This window comes from Danio rerio, chromosome 11, assembly GCF_052040795.2.
Source record: "Danio rerio strain M-AB ecotype USA chromosome 11, GRCz13ab, whole genome shotgun sequence".
In the NCBI taxonomy this organism is placed as follows: domain Eukaryota; kingdom Metazoa; phylum Chordata; class Actinopteri; order Cypriniformes; family Danionidae; genus Danio; species Danio rerio.
In genome coordinates this window covers 47119292-47137798 of record NC_141031.1, presented here as the reverse complement: position 1 = coordinate 47137798, position 18507 = coordinate 47119292, and the positions used below count along the sequence as shown (strand labels likewise).

The following is an 18507-nucleotide window of genomic DNA, read 5'->3' as shown; positions in this document are numbered from 1 at the left end:
GCTAGTTCGAGTCCCAGCTAGGTCAATTAGCGTTTCTATGTGGAGTTTGCATGTTCTCCCTGTGTTGGTGTGGGTTTCCTCCGGGTGCTCCGGTTTCCCCCACAGTCCAAACACATGCGCTATAGGGGAACTGATTAACTAAATGTGTATGTGTGAATGAGTGTGTATGGGTGTTTCCCAGTGATGGGTTGCGGCTGGAATGCTATCCGCTGTGTAAAACATATGCTTGAATAGTTGGCGGTTCATTCCGCTGTGGCGACCCCTGATGAATAAGGGACTAAACTGAAGGAAAATTAATTAATGAAAAGGAAAAATCAAGAGAAGCCTAAAGATGATCACATTTAGATGAAAATCTGCAGTTTTTATTAATTTTGCTTCATCTATATTCCTTCACAATTGATTTAGTAAACACATTTATTTATAAATATTTTTTTTTATAAATAAATAACTGTGTGAAATAACGTGCACATGTTTATATAATGCTACTGCGGTACAGTTTGTAAAATGCATGCAGCAGAAAGATGTCTGTATAGTGCATTCTCCATGAAGATGCTGTGTTGTTGAGTTTCCCAGATACTGTTTCACCATATTTCGTTTTAGCATGAATGCATCAAGTCGGGTCAGATTTATTTCTGCTGTGCTTTATATCCGCTTGTTAAGTGGTGATGTGTTGGTGACGTGTGTAATACTGTTTCCGGGTCTAAGCCGGCACTCATTTGAGTTGAGAAATCATTTGTTTACGATCACTTTTTGTTCATATCACACAATAAAGTTAATTTATATTAAGTCATTGGGCTCTATTTTAACGGTCCATGCGCAGAGCGCAAAACGCAGGGCGCAAACGCTTTCAGGGCGTGTCAGAATGCATTTTTGCTAATGAGTTTGGTTGAGTTTATTTTCTTAATGAGTTATAGGGGTGTTTTGAGAATAAACCAATCAGAGTCTCATCTCCCATTCCCTTTAAAAGCCTTGCGTTGCGCCATAAGTGCATTTGATATTTACATGACGTAAAGTAAGTCTAAGCGTAAAAACTGAGCATTTCACAAGCAAACAGTTAACAGTTTTTTTAACAGAAAACCGTTAAACAGAGCATCTACTGCGTGAGAATGAGAGATAATGGATCTACTTTCACTTTCGCTCTCGTGGATAGGGAAACCTTTACGCACAGACATCAATTAGCCTATACATAATTAATTTTGTTTGTTGAGCGCAACGATTTGTTTCAAAACTATTTCTAAATTCAGTTCTAATTTCCAGCAAACGAATAAATGAACAATAATAATGAAGTGTGTTCAAAAACCTGAGTTATATCCTAATACACATGCTGTGCCCCATATAGGTCTAAAACCTGACAGGTGGACAAATCTAAGCTTGTTTTTAATAAAACAAATATAAATATGGACATAATAAATAATACTGCTAATAATAATAACATTATACAGAAGCAAATTGTTATGAATGAACTGAAAAAGCCTCCCGAGATGAAGAAGGCATGAAGGCAGTGGTTATTCATGTTTATGTCGGCTAGAAATTAATATGTTTTGTAATATTTTAATCCTTCATATTTATATCCTATATCTATTCTTATTATATCCTATATAAATCCTTAATATTTAAATGTTTTCATATGTAAAGATATTTGCGTATTGCTCTACATCTTGTGTGTAGGCTATTAATTCAATTCAATTCAATTCAGCTGTATTTGTATAGCGCTTTTACAATGTAGATTGTGTCAAAGCAGCTTCACATAAATAGTCATAGTAACTGGAACAGTGTAGTTCAGGTTTTAGTGTTTAAGTTCAGTTCAGTTCAGTTTAGCTCAGTTCAGTGTGATTTAATCATTACTGAGAGTTCAAACACTGAAGAGCAAATTCATCGATGCGCAGCTCTACCAATCCTGAACCATGCGAGCCAGTGGCGACAGCGGATTAAGCATTGTGTAAGCGAGGCGCAACTCTGCGCTGGAGTTTAGACCGGGTTTGTTTTGGTCTAGTAAAAAGTTTCTCAAAATAGCAACGCGTCAGCAGTGCGCCTCAGAACACCTTCCTTTCTAGACCAGGGGCCTCATGCATTAACGCTGCGTACGCACAAAAACTTTGAGTACGCCAGGTTTCACGCTCAGAATCGCTCACGTTTGGATTTACTAACAATGAACTGAACGTGGGAATGTGCGCAGCTCCACGCCAGCTTTATAGCTGGTGTACTCACATTTTTTGTGCGTGTCTGTTTTATTTCCATTGGCGACTCCTAGAGGCAGTTGTGTTAAATTCCTCTCTACAAAGTGTCTGAGCCTTGCAATGGCAGCTGTATGAGACGGGTTCATCTAGCAGGTATATAAGGTTTCCATATCATACAGTTGACCAGCCAAACATTAAAGCACAATTTGCAGCGATCGCCTGTTTTCCCAATGTAATCTGAGCGATCTACTGCACACACATCGCTATAAAGACACTATCTGAAGATGAATTTGCATGCGTGAATCAGAAACATTTCCATTCAACAAATGTGCAAATAAAATATGATGCACAGACTTATTAATGATTCCTACTTGTCTTTCTCGTGATAAATAGTAGGCAAAATCTGATATGTAGCTGGGGAAAAAAGAAGAAAGATTTCATCAGACGCTGGATTCGAACCGAGTTCAAGCTCGAACGTGTCAAAACAAGCTGCGCCACTGAGGCAGTTAAGGGTACTACAACATTGTACACCTATAAATCACACTATTTCTTTTTAATTCACTCAGTGCGATGTTCAGACCCAGCGGTGTTAACCGCATCAGCTAAACTCTCCCACTATATTTTTTTCTTTTGTTGTTAATTCCGGAGGACAAACTTGCAAATAACACCGCTTTTCTCCGGTCTACCTCTGAAAGCAGCACCTCCAGTTCACATTCTGTTCAAAGTTTCTCTTTTTGCTTGCTTTTGCCGAGCAAAATGACACTAGCGTCAAGCTGAAACTAGCAAATAACATTTGTGCTGCGCCTTGCGCCGCATTGCGCCGGGTGTTTTAAAGGGCCCATAGTGTACACAACAATCTCTGGCCTTGCTGCATGACAAATACCAAAGTTTTAACAATTTATTTTAAAAAATGAATCACTTTCTAGCCATCGGATATAAGGCATGGGCATATATATTGCGATTGGGATTTGCGAAAGCCTTAAATCGCTTGGTAAACGTTTATTATTACCATTTCATGAGTCTCCCCATACAGTTGAATAGAGCGCTGGGACCCGGAAGCCGCTTGGCGTGACGTCACACTTAACAGGCGTAAAGTGTAGATCATTTCAGAGCATCTTCACTGTAATAAACAGAGGTTAGGTCAGATGTTATGATGGAGGATGATAATGCTGTTGTGCTTCTGCTCTTATCTGCTCAAAGACGCTGCTGGTAATGTGGAGGGTAAGCGAAGTGTGGGTGAGTGTGTGTGTTTGCGCACACATATAAGTGTGTGTGTGCGTTTGTTGGTTGTAGTTTTTGTCTGTTATGGAGATCAGATGTTCTGTTGTCTTGTCCACATTTATGACGTAAAATCATTCATTTTCGTCCACTTATCTGGGGCCGGGTCGCGAGGGCAGCAGTCTCAGGAGAGATTCCCAGGCTTCCCTCTTCCCAGACACTTCCTTCAGCTCCTCCGGGGTGATCCCGAGGTATTCCCAGGCCAGCCGAGAGACATAGTTCCTCCAGTGTGCTCTGATGCCTCCTCCTTGTGGGACATGCCTGGAACACCTCCCTAGGTAGGCGACCAGGAGGCATCTGAAACCCGAGCCTGACTTCTCTGGATGTGGAGGATCAGCGGCTCTACTCCGAGCTCCTCCAGGGGGACAGAGCTCCTCACCCTGTCTATAAGTGTGCGCCCTGCCACCCTGAGAAGGAAACTCATTTCAGCTGCTTGTATCTGAGATCTTGTCCTATCAGTCATGACCCAAAGCTCATGACCATAGGTGAGAGTAGGAATGTAGAATGACCAGTAAATCGAGAGCTTTGCCTTTCTGCTCAGCTCCTTCTTCACCACAACAGACCGGTACATCACGCATTACTGCTGCACCAATCCGCCTGTCAATCTCACGCTCCATCCTTCCCTTACAATATATTACAGTGGTGTTTGTGTGTATCACTTGTTTGTGGAAATAGATTTTATTGCCAATATTAGCTGAAGGTGATTAACATTTTAATATATGGACTAATACACTCACCGGCCACTTTATTAGGTACACCTTGCTAGTACTGGGTTGGACCCCTTTTGCCTTCAGAACTGCCTTAATCCCTCGTGGCAGAGATTCAACAAGCTACTGGAAATATTGCTCAGAGATTTTGCTCCATATTGACATGATAGCATCACACAGTTGCTGCAGATTTGTCGGCTGCACATCCATGATGCCAATGATGGATGGATCCATGCTTTCATGTTTTTGAGGCCAAATTGTGAGCCGAGCATCTGAATGTGTCAGCAGAAATGGAGACTCATCAGAGCAGCAACGTTTCTCCAATCTTCTATTGTCCAGTTTTGGTGAGTCTGTGTGAATTGTAGACTCAGTTTCCTGTTCTTAGCTGACAGGAGCGGCACCCGGTGTGCTCTTCTGCTGCTGTAGCCCATCCGCCTCAAGGTTGGACGTGTTGTGTGTTCAGAGATGCTCTTCTGCAGAGCTCGGTTGTAACGAGTTCTTATTTGAGTTACTGTTGCCTTTCTATCAGCTGGAACCAGTCTGGCCATTCTCCTCTGGCCTCATCAACAAGGCATTTGCGCCAACAGAACTGGCGCTCACTGGATATTTCCTCTTTGTCGGACCATGTAAACCCTAGAGATGGTTGTGCGTGAAAATCCCAGTAGATCAGCAGTTTCTGAAATACTCAGAGAAGCCCGTCTGGCAGCAACAACCATGCCACGTTCAAAGTCTCTTAAATTCCCTTTCTTCCCCATTCTGATGCTCGCTTTGAACTGCAGCAGATCGTCTTGATCATGTCTACATGCCTAAATGAATTGAGTTTCTGCCATGTAATTGGATGATTAGAAATTTGTGTTGACAAGCAGTTGGACAGGTGTACCTAATAAAGTGGCCGGTGAGTGTATATATTACAAAAACTTATTAGCCCTATATAAATTAATATATTATTATATTGGTAAATTATTTATATTTAAATATAGTCTTTTATCTATCTATCTATCTATCTATCTATCTATCTATCTATCTATCTATCTATCTATCTATCTATCTATCTATCTATCTGTCTGTCTGTCTGTCTGTCTGTCTGTCTGTCTGTCTGTCTGTCTGTCTGTCTGTCTGTCTGTCTGTCTGTCTGTCTGTCTGTCTGTCTACTACAGTTATTGAAGTGATTTAAAGCCACCAGTGTAATGTTTTGCTGTATCTGCAGGTCGAGTGCGCACCAGACGCCAGAGTTCAGAGACGCCGACTGGAGGCGGAGCGTCTGTGACTGACAGCAGGGGGCGGAGTCGAGCCAAAGCTGCCTCCCAATCACAGCGTGAGTTTGGGATTCGGTATATATGCACATCACTCAAATATAAACACAGCAACATCACGGCACAAATAAAGGATTCATTCATTCATTTTCTTTTCAGCTTAGTCACTTTATTAATCTTTGGTCGCCACAGTGGTATGAACCGCCAGCTTGTGTTTGGCGCAGATAATGCCCTTCCAGCTGCAACCCAGTACTGGGAAACACCCATACACACTCATTCACACACATACACTACGGATAATTTAGCTTATTAAATTTCCCTATAGTGCATATGTTTGGACTGTGGGGGAAACCGGAGCACATGGACGAAACTCACGCCAATACGGGAAACAATTACAGGATAGTTCACTTAAATACATTTAATCACCTTTAAGATTTGCTTGAACACAGAAGAAGATATTTTGAAGAATGTTGGAAAACATCTACCGGTAACTTCCATAGTAGAAATCAATACAAGACAATTCAACATTTTTCAAAATATCTTCTTTTGTGTGTGTGTCTCTGCGTGTGCCGCTTGATCAGCTGTTATTCAAATATCATTAATCACTCACTATATTAACCCAACACACTGACTCTTCTGAGGTGTGTGTGTGTGTGTGTTTGACATTGGTGACGTCCTCATTTCTCAAAATGCTTAAAAATCTCACAGGATGAGTTTAATCAGAGAGTAAAGCTGCACACAGTCTCCTGTGATGGTTGGGTTTAGGGGTGGGGTGAGGGCAATATAATATACGGTTTGGACAGTATAAAATGAATGGAAACCTATGTAATGTCCCCACTTTTCACAAAAACAAACGTGTGTGTGTTTATTTCAGCGGGCAGTCGCTCCAGTTCTCCACGAAAGCTCTTGTCGTATGGAAGAGTGTCTGTGGTTCCTGCAACACACACTCACAGACTCAGTAAAATCCCTCGCAGTCAAGGCTGCAGTCGAGAGACCAGCCCCAGCAGAGCAGCACAGGGTAAACACACACAGACACGCTAACATGCACACATTAGTTGTTCTTTTCACGTTGTTTGAGTTTGATTTTTGTTTTGCTAATTAGTTTAATACTGATGCTGCAAATGTTATGAATCTCTCATGTTACATTTAACAACTTTATTAATCCCAGTTAGATTAGGGTAGTAGCATTTCATGATACAACAAACACATAAAGAGGCAAATCACTTACAAACAGTATTAAAACAACACAATCCAGTGCAATGAAGGCCAGCTAGTAGGTGCTGTGCAGGTAAACCTCACTCCTCTGACCTCTAAAGCTGCTCTAGCGACGGATGCTAGAGGCCATGGTCTTTAGCCTCCTTGTTAGAGCAACTGACTCCCATGCGGAAGGTTGCAGGTTCGATACCAGCTCGGAGCGGGCTGGGTGGTGTAGGACCGGCGGGGTTACACATGCATGCTTCATAATAACTTCATAAGTAGTACTAAGAAACATAGGAAAGACCCATATATTAAAGATTTAAAACTTGCTGAAATGTAATGTTGTGACGCCTTATTGCCTCAGGAGCAAAGGGGAATTTATACATCTTTCACAGTGTATAAATGTTTACAGTGTGTGTTTTGGTACATTTGTTTACGGGATTGTTTATTAATATAGTTATTTAGTTGAAATAACACGTATTATATTTGTATTTTAATTTTTTTAATATAATTTTATTTATGTATTTAATTATTCTTTTGATCGTTTTTATTGAAGGAGAATGTTAAATCACCATTTTTTATTATTTGTTATTTATGATTGCTTGAGATTTTGCTTGTACTATTTTGATTGCTTGTATTTTGTTTTTGTTTTTTCAAATTATTTTTACCTGTTTTCCTTTTCATTTCATAATTGTTTTACAGTTTATATGTTGAAAAAAATAATACATTTATTTATATTATTATTGTTATCATTATTATTGTCATTATTAATGCATATTTGATGTATTCGCCATATTCTTGTTGTTTTCTGGAATAGGGGATTTGTATTTTATTTTATTTGTGGTTGTTATTGTCATGTGGACAAATGTATTTATATATGCACACTCATCGGCCACTTTATTAGGTACACCTGTGAAACTGCTCGTTAACACAAAATTCTAATCAGCCAATCATTATGCAGCAACTCAATGCATTTAGGCATGCAGACATGGTCAAGAGGAACTGCTGCAGTTCAAAGTGAGCATCAGAATGGGGAAGAAAGGGGATTTAGGTGACTTTGAACGTGGCATGGTTGTTGCTGCCAGACGGGCTGCTCTGAGTATTTCAGAAACTGCTGATCTACTGGGATTTTCACGCACAACCATCTCTAGGGTTTACATGCTCCGACAAAGAGGAAATATCCAGTGAGCGGCAGTTCTGTGGGCGCAAATGCCTTGTTGATGAGGCCAGAGGTCAGAGGAGAATGGCCAGACTGGTTCCAGCTGATAGAAAGGCAACAGAAACTCAAATAAGCACTCGTTACAACCGAGCTCTGCAGAAGAGCATCTCTGAACACACAACACGTCCAACCTTGAGGCGGATGGGCTACAGCAGCAGAAGAGCACACCGGGTGCCGCTCCTGTCAGCTAAGAACAGGAAACTGAGGCTACAATTCACACAGACTCACCAAAACTGGACAATAGAAGATTGGAGAAACGTTGCTGCTCTGATGAGTCTCCATTTCTGCTCACACATTCAGATGCTCGGGTCAGAATTTGGCCTCAACAACATGAAAGCATGGATCATCCTGCCTTGTATCAGCGGTTCAGGCTGGTGGTGGTGGTGTAATGGTGTTGGGAGATTTTCTTTGGGTCCATTAGTACCAATTGAGCATCAACGCCACAGCCTACCTGAGTATTGCTGCTGACCATGTCCATCCCTTTATGAGCACAGTGTCTCCATCTTCTGATGGCTACTTCCAGCAGGATAACGCAGCATGTCATAAAGCTCAATCATCTCAGATTGGTTTCTTGAACATGACGATGAGTTCACTGTACTCAAATGGCCTCCACAGTCACCAGAGCTCAATCCAATAGAGCACTTTTGGGATGTGGTGGAACGGGAGATTGGCATCATGGATGTGCAGCCGACAAATCTTCAGCAACTGTGTGATGCTATCATTGTCAATATGGAGCAAAATCTCTGAGGAATATTTCCAGTAGCTTGTTGAATCTCTGCCACGAAGGATTAAGGCAGATCAGAAGGCAAAAGGGGTCCAACCTGGCACTAGTAAGGTGTACCTAATAAAGTGGCCGGTCAGTGTGTGTGTGTGATTGTATATGATATTTATGTGTGTAATATGTCTGGGGTTAATGTGTGTATGGTGTATATAATGAATGCGTGTTTCTGTTTTATGTAATGTGTGTGTGTGTGTGTGTGTGTGTGTATAATGTGTGGGTTATGTATATACTACATGCATGTGTGTGTTTGCTTGTGTGTGTGTGATGTATATAATGTTTGTGTGTGTGTGTGTGTGTGTGTGTGTGTGTCAGCACGGGGCAGTCGTATCCCGAGGCCCAGTGTGAGTCAGGGTTGTAGTCGCGACACGAGTCGAGAGAGCAGTCGAGACACCAGTCCTGCCCGCGGCTTCAGTCCTCTGGGTGAGAGTCGCACTTATAAACACTTAATGGGACTATTCTCAGTTTCATACGGTTCCTTTTACAGCATTGATGCTGTAATGAAGTTTAAACACACTCAGTTAAATAGATTTCAGCATTCATATAGCTGCTCAAGCCTTAAAAACGAGATGAAAGACTGTGTAAACACAAGTGCCGGCAGCAGGCGAGCGTAGAAACTCTATTGAATACACTGGGGTAAATACAGTTTTGACATTTACAGGAAGCAGAAAATTAAAAGTCCCTATGTGTATAGTCTATTGAGTGTTTCAGTGCACTGAACAAATAACCTGCTCGTATGCTCTGTTTGAATGTGTGTGTCTGTGTGTATATCTGTGTGTGTGTGTCTCTTCCCAGCATCACACAGACACTGTCGCTCCACGGGTGCACTGACGGGCACTGATGGTCTGCAGACAGGTGATCTGCTGCTTCATCATCATCTTCATCTTTATTTTCATCCTCAGAGAGTGTGTGCAGTGCTGATGTTCATCCACACGGCGGCGCCACTGAGCTCAATCCTCACACACTGAACACTGATGCGGAGCTCTTCTGCATGTTCACAGCTGTTTATTTGTGACTCTGGAGCACTCATAAATGTCTGTGTTTTCAAATTGAGATTTATACATCGCCTGAAAGCTGATTAGATAAGATTTCCATTGATGACCGATGGGTTGCAATATTTGGACAGTGTTTTGTATTGGAAAATCTGAGAGTCCATTAAACTGAAATATTGAGAATATTGAGAATATCACCTTTAAAGTTATCTAAATGAAGCACTTAGCAATGCATATTAATAATCAAAAGTTAAGCTTTGATGTATTTAAAGTAGAATTTTTTATTTATTCGTTTATTTTAAAAGATAAGCTTAATATTTATTGATTTTTGGCATACAAGAAAGATCATTTTCACCCATTCAATGTATTTGGCTGTTACCACAAAATATACCCGTGCAACTAAAGACTTCAGGTTTTGTGCTCCAGTGTCACGTATTATTGTTTGTATTTTGTGCATTTTTGTCGTGAAACATGCATTATTTCTCTTTTATGTTTGCATATTTGATAGTCATTTTTGGGGAAATATTATGTGCTTTTATTTATGCTTTTTAATTCTATATTTCTCTGTTGTTGGTGCATGCACATTGCTGTATTTCACATATATAAATGAGTTCAGAGGTTTCATCCTAATTTGACATACAGTTGAAGTCAGAATTATTCGCAGATTTCTTCAGCACATTTCTAATCATAATAGTTTTAATAACTCATCTCTAATAACTGATTTATTTTCTCTTTGTTATGATGACAGTAAATAATATTAGACTAGATATTCTTCAAGACACTTCTATACAGCTTAAAGTGACATTTAAAGGCTTCACTAGGGTAATGAGGTTAACTAGGCAGGTTAGGGTAATTAGGCAAGTTATTGTATAACAGTGATTTGTTCTGTAGACTATCAGGAAAAAATAAATAGCTTAAAGGGGGTAATAATATTGTCCCTAAAATGGTGTTTAAAAAATTAAAAACTGCTTTTATTCTAGCTGAAATAAAACAAATAAGACTTCATCCAGAAGAAAAAATATTATTAAACATACTGTGAACATTTCCTTACTCTGTTAAGCATTTAATTAGTAAATTCACCAAGTTTACTATTTGGATTTGTGTATTTATGAATCGTTTTTGAATTGACAAATTGGTTTGTGCATATTATAAATCGTGTTTTAAATTTACGAATTGGATTTGGTGTATTACGAATTGTTTTGAACTTGCGAATTGGATTTTGTAAATGTGAATTGTGTTGTGGATGAATTATATTTTGTAAATGTTTTGTTTCTGAGACTGATCTGCCTCCATATTAACATTATGGCTTATTTTATACATGTGAACTGCAAGTATAAACTTGTATGTCATGTATGTCATTTGCATATATCAGATTTGTTTGTGCAAATGTGTGATGTCTGATATCTGTGTGTGTGTTTAGATCGGTTCGGGCTCCTCCATCAGGCTCGTATCTCTGCGTCGGTGAACGCCATGCGGATCTTGAACACCGGCACAGAGGTGGAGGCGGCGGTTGCAGACGCTCTGGTGAGAATCAGATCCGTCTCTGTTCATTATAAAAATCATTACTAACAAGTAGTGTAGAAGTTAAAAATGGCCATCATTTCAATGCTAAAACAGAAAAAACGAAATATGCTACTGTAAAAATCCGTAACCTGGTTAACAGTAGGTTTCCTCAATACTGTATTTACCAGCATGGACCACGCCACACTCTGAGCTAGACTTTATCGTAGGGATGAAAGGGGTAGTAAGGGAACAGTGGGATGAAAGGGAACTGAAGTAAGTGAGCAGGTAGTTAGGTTGATCTGGACATCCTTTGATGATGCCCAGAGACTCAGAGTGGGGGCAGCCTCTCTGCAATATTGTGGTAGAGTGATTAGCACCCCCAAATTTAACCTAGGAGGGAAGAGATGGTTATAAGGATTGTTAATGGGAAGCAAGGTAATAGAGGGAGGGAGGTTGAGTTCGAGAGAATTTACAGTAGAATTTTTTTATTTATTTGTTTATTTTAAAAGTTAAGCTTAATATTTATTGATTTTTGGCATACAAGAAAGATCATTTTGACCCATTAAATGTATTTGGCTGTTACCACAAAATATACCCGTGCAACTAAAGCCTTCAGGTTTTGTGCTCCAGTGTCACGTATTATTGTTTGTGTTTTGTGCATTTTTGTCGTGAAACATGCATTATTTCTCTTTTATGTTTGCATATTTGATAGTCATTTTTGGGGAAATATTATGTGCTTTTATTTATGCTTTTTAATTCTATATTTCTCTGTTGTTGGTGCATGCACATTGCTGTATTTCACATATATAAATGAGTTCAGAGGTTTCATCCTAATTTGACATACAGTTGAAGTCAGAATTATTCGCCCCCTGTTTATTTGTTTCCCCAATTTCTGTTTCTTCAGATTTCTTCAGCACATTTCTAATCATAACAGTTTTAATAACTCATCTTTAATAACTGATTTATTTTCTCTTTGTCATGATGACAGTAAATAATATTAGACTGGACTGCACATCCTTTGATGATGCCCAGAGACTCAGAGTGGGGGCAGCTTTTCTGCAATATTGTGGTAGAGTGATTAGCACCCCCAAATTTAACCTAGGAGGGAAGAGATGGTTATAAGGATTGTTAATGGGAAGCAAGGTAATAGAGGGAGGGAGGTTGGGTTTGAGAGAATTTACAGTAGAATTTTTTTATTTGTTTATTTTAAAACATAAGCGTAATATTTATTGATTTTTGGCATACAAGAAAGATCAATCTTTTTGACCCATTCAATGTATTTGGCTGTTACCAAAAAATATACCTGTGCAACTAAAAGCCTTCAGGTTTTGTGCTCCAGTGTCACGTATTATTGTTTGTGTTTTGTGCATTTTTGTCGTGAAACATACATTATTTCTCTTTTATGTTTGCATATTTGATAGTCATTTTTGGGGAAATATTATGTGCTTTTATTTATGGTTTTTAATTCTATATTTCTCTGTTGTTGGTGCATGCACATTGCTGTATTTCACATATATAAATGAGTTCAGAGGTTTCATCCTAATTTGACACACAGTTGAAGTCAGAATTATTCGCCCCCTGTTTATTTGTTCCCCCAATTTCCGTTTAACGGAGAGCAGATTTCTTCAGCACATTTCTAATCATAATAGTGTTAATAACTCATCTCTAATAACTGATTTATTTTCTCTTTGTCATGATGACAGTAAATAATATTAGACTGGACTGCACATCCTTTGATGATGCCCAGAGACTCAGAGTGGGGGCACCCTCTCTGCAATATTGTGGGAGAGTGATTAGCACCCCCAAATTTAACCTAGGAGGGAAGAGATTATAAGGATTGGTAATGGGATGCAAGGTAATAAAGGGAGGGAGGTTGGGTTCGAGAGAACCTCGCAAAAACGGAAATGCCAACCCGACTCTACATCATAACTTTTCAATCCAGATGGACGGGGCAACCATTACTGCATCCAAAATGGTGAAAAGCCTTGGAGTAACGATTGATGACCAACTAAACTTCTCTGACAACATCTCTAGAACTGCTCGATCTTGCAGATTCGCACTCTATAACATCAGAAAGGTCCGACCCTTCTTATCTGAACATGCAGCTCAACTCCTTGTTCAAGCTCTTGTTCTCTCCAAACTGGATTACTGCAACTCTCTACTAGCCGGGCTTCCAGCTAACTCTATCAAGCCTCTTCAGCTGCTCCAGAACGCAGCAGCACGAGTGGTCTTCAATGAACCTAAACGAGCACATGTCACTCTGCTGCTCATCCGTTTGCACTGGCTGCCAGTTGCTGCTCGCATCAAATTCAAAGCTCTGATGTTTGCCTACAAAGCGACTTCTGGCTTTGCTGCTTCTTATCTGCTCTCACTTCTGCAGATGTATGTGCCCTCCAGAAACTTGCGTTCTGTAAATGAACGTCGCCTCGTGGTTCCATCCCAAAGAGGGAAGAAATCACTTTCCCGAACTCTCGCGTTCAATCTGCCCAGTTGGTGGAATGAACTCCCTAACTGCATCAGAACAGCAGAGTCACTCGCTGTCTTCAAGAAACAACTAAAAACTCAACTATTTAGTCTCCACTTCCCTTCCTAATCTGCAATTGCCTCTCTGGATATACCACTAACTGTACCCAAAAAAACAAAACAAAAAAAAAATACTAATACTACTAATACTTTCCTTCTTAGACTTTACAGACCTGAAACTTGCCTACAGCACTTCTTCATTGTTGCTCTTATAGTTGTGTAAATTGCTTCCTTGTCCTCATTTGTAAGTCGCTTTGGATAAAAGCGTCTGCTAAATGACTAAATGTAAATGTAAATGAATAACAGTGCTAGAGGATCGGTCTGCTTTAAGTAAGTTTTAGGAAGTAGATGAGTGGTTAAGGAGGCAAAGTAAGACGTGGTCCTGCTGCTTAACCTCTGTTAACAAATTAATTCCATAACACATCGAATATCCGTAAATTGACTGGCTCATTTGTTCAATCTGTGCATAAACTGTGTAAATCAGTTCAGAGAAGCAGAGAAATAATAGTAAGTTTGCATGTTTTGTTGTTTGACATGTTTATATTTCTCGTCTACAGTAAAGTAGAGCGGCGACGGCAGATTAGAGGAACATATTGCTGTAAAAGTCTACAAATATACTCGAGTAAAAATGGTCTTTTGTTTCTGAAATGACTCGCTAAAGTACGTTTCCTGAGAAAAACAACACAGTTATTTGAGTGTTTGTAATCTGCTTTACACCACACTGACATGTTTGGCTTTTCTCTGCTTCAGCTTCTGGGAGACTCGAGGAATAAGGTACTGAAACTAATAAAGCCTCTGCAAATGTTCTCCAGTAATGCTTTTACATTATCATACATCATCTGTGGTAAATATTGTGTTGTAAAAAAATAAAGGATGAAATAGAAGAAGAGAACCCAGTCTAGGAGACTCGAAACAAGCAGAATTCCTTTATATAGACGCGTTGGTTAATCTGCAGTCATACAGCGTCTTTTAAGATGCCCATGTGTCCGCAGAGCCTACTGGAGGAGCGCAGACAGCAAGTTCTATCACAAGTCTGAATTGAGACAAAGATGTCCTGTCTATATTGTGTTCTTAGGAGGAGGGGAAATGGCTAAACAAAACATGCACATTCAGATTTGGAGTCAGCAGGGTAAATTGGGTTAAAAACCGGCCCAGCTACTGACCACACAAGTTAATCAGCACAAGGGTTTCTGTAGCATAAAAGCAACACCTGAAAAACCTGCCCGCAGCATTTGCATCCCTTTGGCTTAGCCAGTAGTCAGAAAGACAAAAGGGTAAATATCCTTCCTAGCTGGGATGTTCATGAAGTGATATAATTAAAAACTAAAGAATAGAACTTTTCAGTTATATGTAGATTATTGTTCATTTGAAATTCGATTGTATAAATTAATATTTCCACAATTGTTTGCATGATGCTCACTTTGTAAAAGCATGGACTGTGTGACGATGCCTTTTACAATGCTGATAAAACCAGACATCAGTTATAAAAGCTGAACATCTCTTTAATGTGTGTGTGTGCGTGTGTGTGTGTGTGTGTGTGTGTGTGTGTGTGTGTGTGTGTTTCAGCGTGGTCAGGTGCGGCGGCGGTATGAGTCTCCAGGTGTGTGTTCAGATGATGATGTGAACAGTGATGCGTCGAGTGTGTGCTCTGAGCGATCCTTCAGTTCTCGTAACGGGAGTGCGGCCCCACATCACCTGCGGCAGACAGAGGACGTGGCGGAAATCCTGAACCGCTGCGCCAGCGCTAACTGCACTGAGAGGAAAGAGGGACTGATGAGCCTTCAGATCCTGCTGAAGAACCAGAGAGTGCTCAGGTACAACACACACACACACACACACACACATACACTCAGTGAGACACACTTATACAGATGCACAGACACACACAGACAGACAGACACACACATGCACAAACATATACAGATGCACACACACACACACACACACACACAGACACACACTTATACAGATGCACAGACATACACAGAAAGACATACACACACATGCACACAAACATATACAGATGCACACACACACACACAGACACACATGCACACATAAGGGCGCGCGCACACACACACACACACACACACACACACACACACACACAGACATGCATAGATGCATGCAAGCACACACACGCACAAACAAGTATACGTAGATACACACCTATACATGCTTTTCAGAATAAAAGTATCATTTTTTGTTGTTTTTAAGTTTAGAACCGAAAAAGTCTAGAACCAAAATTAAAAAATATAGAACCAAAGTGAAAACATCCAGAACCGAAAAGTCTCTAAAAAATTTTTAAAAGTCTAGAACCAAAATATAAAACGTCTAGAACCGAAAAAGTCTCAAACCACAATTAAAAAGTCTAGTACCAAAATAAAAAACGTCTAGAACCGAAAAAGTCTACAATTAAAAAAATGCTAGAGCAAAAAAAATCTAGAACCAAAAAACTCTAGAACCCAAAAAACTATAAAAACAAAAAAATTAAATAAAACTCTAAAACCAAAATAAAAAAGTCTAGAACCGAAATGAAATCGTCTAGAACCAAAAAAGTCTAGAACCAAAATTAAAAAGTGTAGAACCAAAAAAGTCAAGAACCAAAAAAGTCTAGAACCGCAAAAGTCTAGAACCAAAATGAAAACGTCTAGAACCGAAAAGTCTAGAACCAAAATGAAAACGTCTAGAACCAAAAAAGTCTAGAACCAAAATGAAAACGTCTAGAACCAAAAAAGTCTAGAACCAAAATGAAAACGTCTAGAACCAAAAAAGTCTAGAACCAAAATTAAAAAAGTCTAGAACTGAAAAGTCTAGAACTGCAAAAGTCTAGAACTGAAAAGTCTAGAAATGAAAAATCTAGAACCGAAAAAGTCTAGAACTGAAAAAATGCAAGAGCAAAAAAAAAATCTAGAACCAAAAACTCTAGAACCCAAAAAACCGAACCGAAAAACCCCCCGAAAAAAGTCTAAAACCAAAATAAAAAAGTCTAGAACCAAATGTCAAAATCCTGAGTTTAAAGAAAGATGTAGTGCAAAGATGCTGAAAAATTAAATGTATTTTTTTTAAATGTCATCTTTTTCATGTAATTTACAAGTGAAAATGACTACTGGTTAAAATCATGAATATATATATCAAATTATGTGTGTGTGTGTGTGTGTGTATATATAATCTACATTTAAATGGACAGTGTGTGTGTTCGTTTGTTGTTTTCAGTCGTGTGGAGCTGAAGCGCCTGTGTGAAATCTTCACCAGGATGTTTGCTGATCCACACAGCAAGGTGACTTTGATCTGAACACATTCATACAGTCACATGACTTCTGATAGATCTGATGATTAATAAACATTCATGCTTTACTGTTCCACGCTCTGCTGATTGGCCGATTGATCAGAGAGTAAGTCTTTACTTTCACTTTCAATACAATGAGTGTGTGAGCTTGTGTGCATGTGTGTTTGTGCACATATATGTCTGTGCAGTTGTTTCTGTATGTGTATATAAAATGTGTCAGTGTGTGTATAAACTGTGTGTGTATAAACTGTTTTGTGTGTGTGTGTGTGTGTGTGTGTGTGTGTGCAGGTGTTCAGCATGTTTCTGGAGACTCTGCTGGACTTCATCTCTCTGCACAGAGAGGATCTGCAGGACTGGCTCTTCATCCTCCTCACACAGCTGCTGAAGAAGACGGGGGTTGACCTGCTTGGGTCTGTACAGGCCAGAGTACAGCGCGCCCTCGACGTCACACGGTCTGAGCAACGCACGCACACACACACACAAACACACACACACACTCATCCTCATAAACTTACTTACACGCAGTCATACACTTTCTCTCACACACACATACACAAATGTTCTGTAGTTACTCACACACTTATACACTTACACACACACACACACACACACACACACACACACACTAACTCTCTCTCTCCTGCTCCTCTTTAAAATGTGTCGCTTCACTCATGTTTTCCTGTGTGTGTGTGTGTGTGTGTGTTGTGGTTTTCTCAGAGAGTCGTTTCCATACGATCAGCAGTTCAACATCCTGATGCGCTTCATTGTTGATCAAACACAAACGCCAAACCTGAAGGTGGGTCACACCGTCATGCTCAAACACACACACACACACACACACACACACACACACACACACACACACACACACACACACACACACACACACACACACACACACACACACACACACACACGCACACACACACACAAGCATGGCCATACATATGTGTGTGTGTCTGTTTCGTTTACAAGTATGTGTGTGTGTTTGTTTACATGGTCATAATGTGGCTTTATGCTTGTGTATGTGTGTGCCTATGTGTGTGTATGTGTGAGTGTGTATGAATGTGTCTCTGTGTGAGTGTGTGTGTTTCTGTTTGTATGTTTATGTGGGTGTAAAAGTGTTTGCGTGTGTGAATGTGACTGTGTTTGTGTACTTGTGTGTATGTGTGTGTTTGTTTACATTTTTATATGTGTGTGCGTGTGTGTGCTTGTGTGTTTGTGTGTGTTTGTTTGTATAAATGTTTTTTTTACATTTATGTGTGTGTGAATTTTTTTAAATTTATGTATGTGTGTGTTTAAATTGTGTGTGTGTGTGTTTGTGTGTGTGTGTGTGTGTGTGTGTGTGTGTGTGTGTGTGTGCAGGTGAAGGTGTCGATTCTGCAGTATATCGAGCGTCTGTGCAGACTGATGGATTCGTCTGAGCTGCTGAACTCCAGTGAGACTCGTCTGGCCGTCTCTCGCATCATCACCTGGACCACTGAACCCAAGAGCTCCGACGTCAGGAGGGTCTGTCAGTCTGTGTGTGTGTGTGTGTGTGTGTGTGTTTCTGATGCACCTGCTGCCTTCTCTCTTGTGATCACATACTGTT

General features: G+C 39.9%; 2 protein-coding genes across 25 annotated transcripts in view; one reads left to right on the top strand and one right to left on the bottom strand.

Annotated features, from left to right (window-relative positions):
- Positions 1-18507, bottom strand: part of traf3ip2b (TRAF3 interacting protein 2b) — an 872991-nt gene that overhangs the window by 61706 nt on the left and 792778 nt on the right. The window lies entirely within an intron of this gene.
- Positions 1-18507, top strand: part of clasp1b (cytoplasmic linker associated protein 1b) — an 86882-nt gene that overhangs the window by 44009 nt on the left and 24366 nt on the right. For 11 of the 23 annotated variants that reach the window (XR_015502864.1, XR_015502862.1, XR_015502861.1 and 8 more), the window contains 9 exons: positions 5370-5477; positions 6290-6433; positions 11022-11125; positions 14378-14401; positions 15194-15441; positions 16844-16907; positions 17205-17368; positions 17634-17712; positions 18282-18425. Coding sequence is in view for 8 of the 23 variants with exons in the window: in XM_087274142.1 (XP_087130268.1) it covers positions 5370-5477; positions 6290-6433; positions 11022-11125; positions 14378-14401; positions 15194-15441; positions 16844-16907; positions 17205-17368; positions 17634-17712; positions 18282-18425 (1079 nt within the window). In the remaining 15 variants the exon portion in view is untranslated. Of the gene's footprint in view, positions 1-3377; positions 3414-5369; positions 5478-6289; positions 6434-8924; positions 9033-9404; positions 9465-11021; positions 11969-12718; positions 13737-14377; positions 14402-15193; positions 15442-16843; positions 16908-17204; positions 17369-17633; positions 17713-18281; positions 18426-18507 lie in introns of those variants that run through there. The other 12 variants (XR_015502869.1, XM_087274143.1, XM_087274147.1 and 9 more) reach the window with 5 other exon arrangements.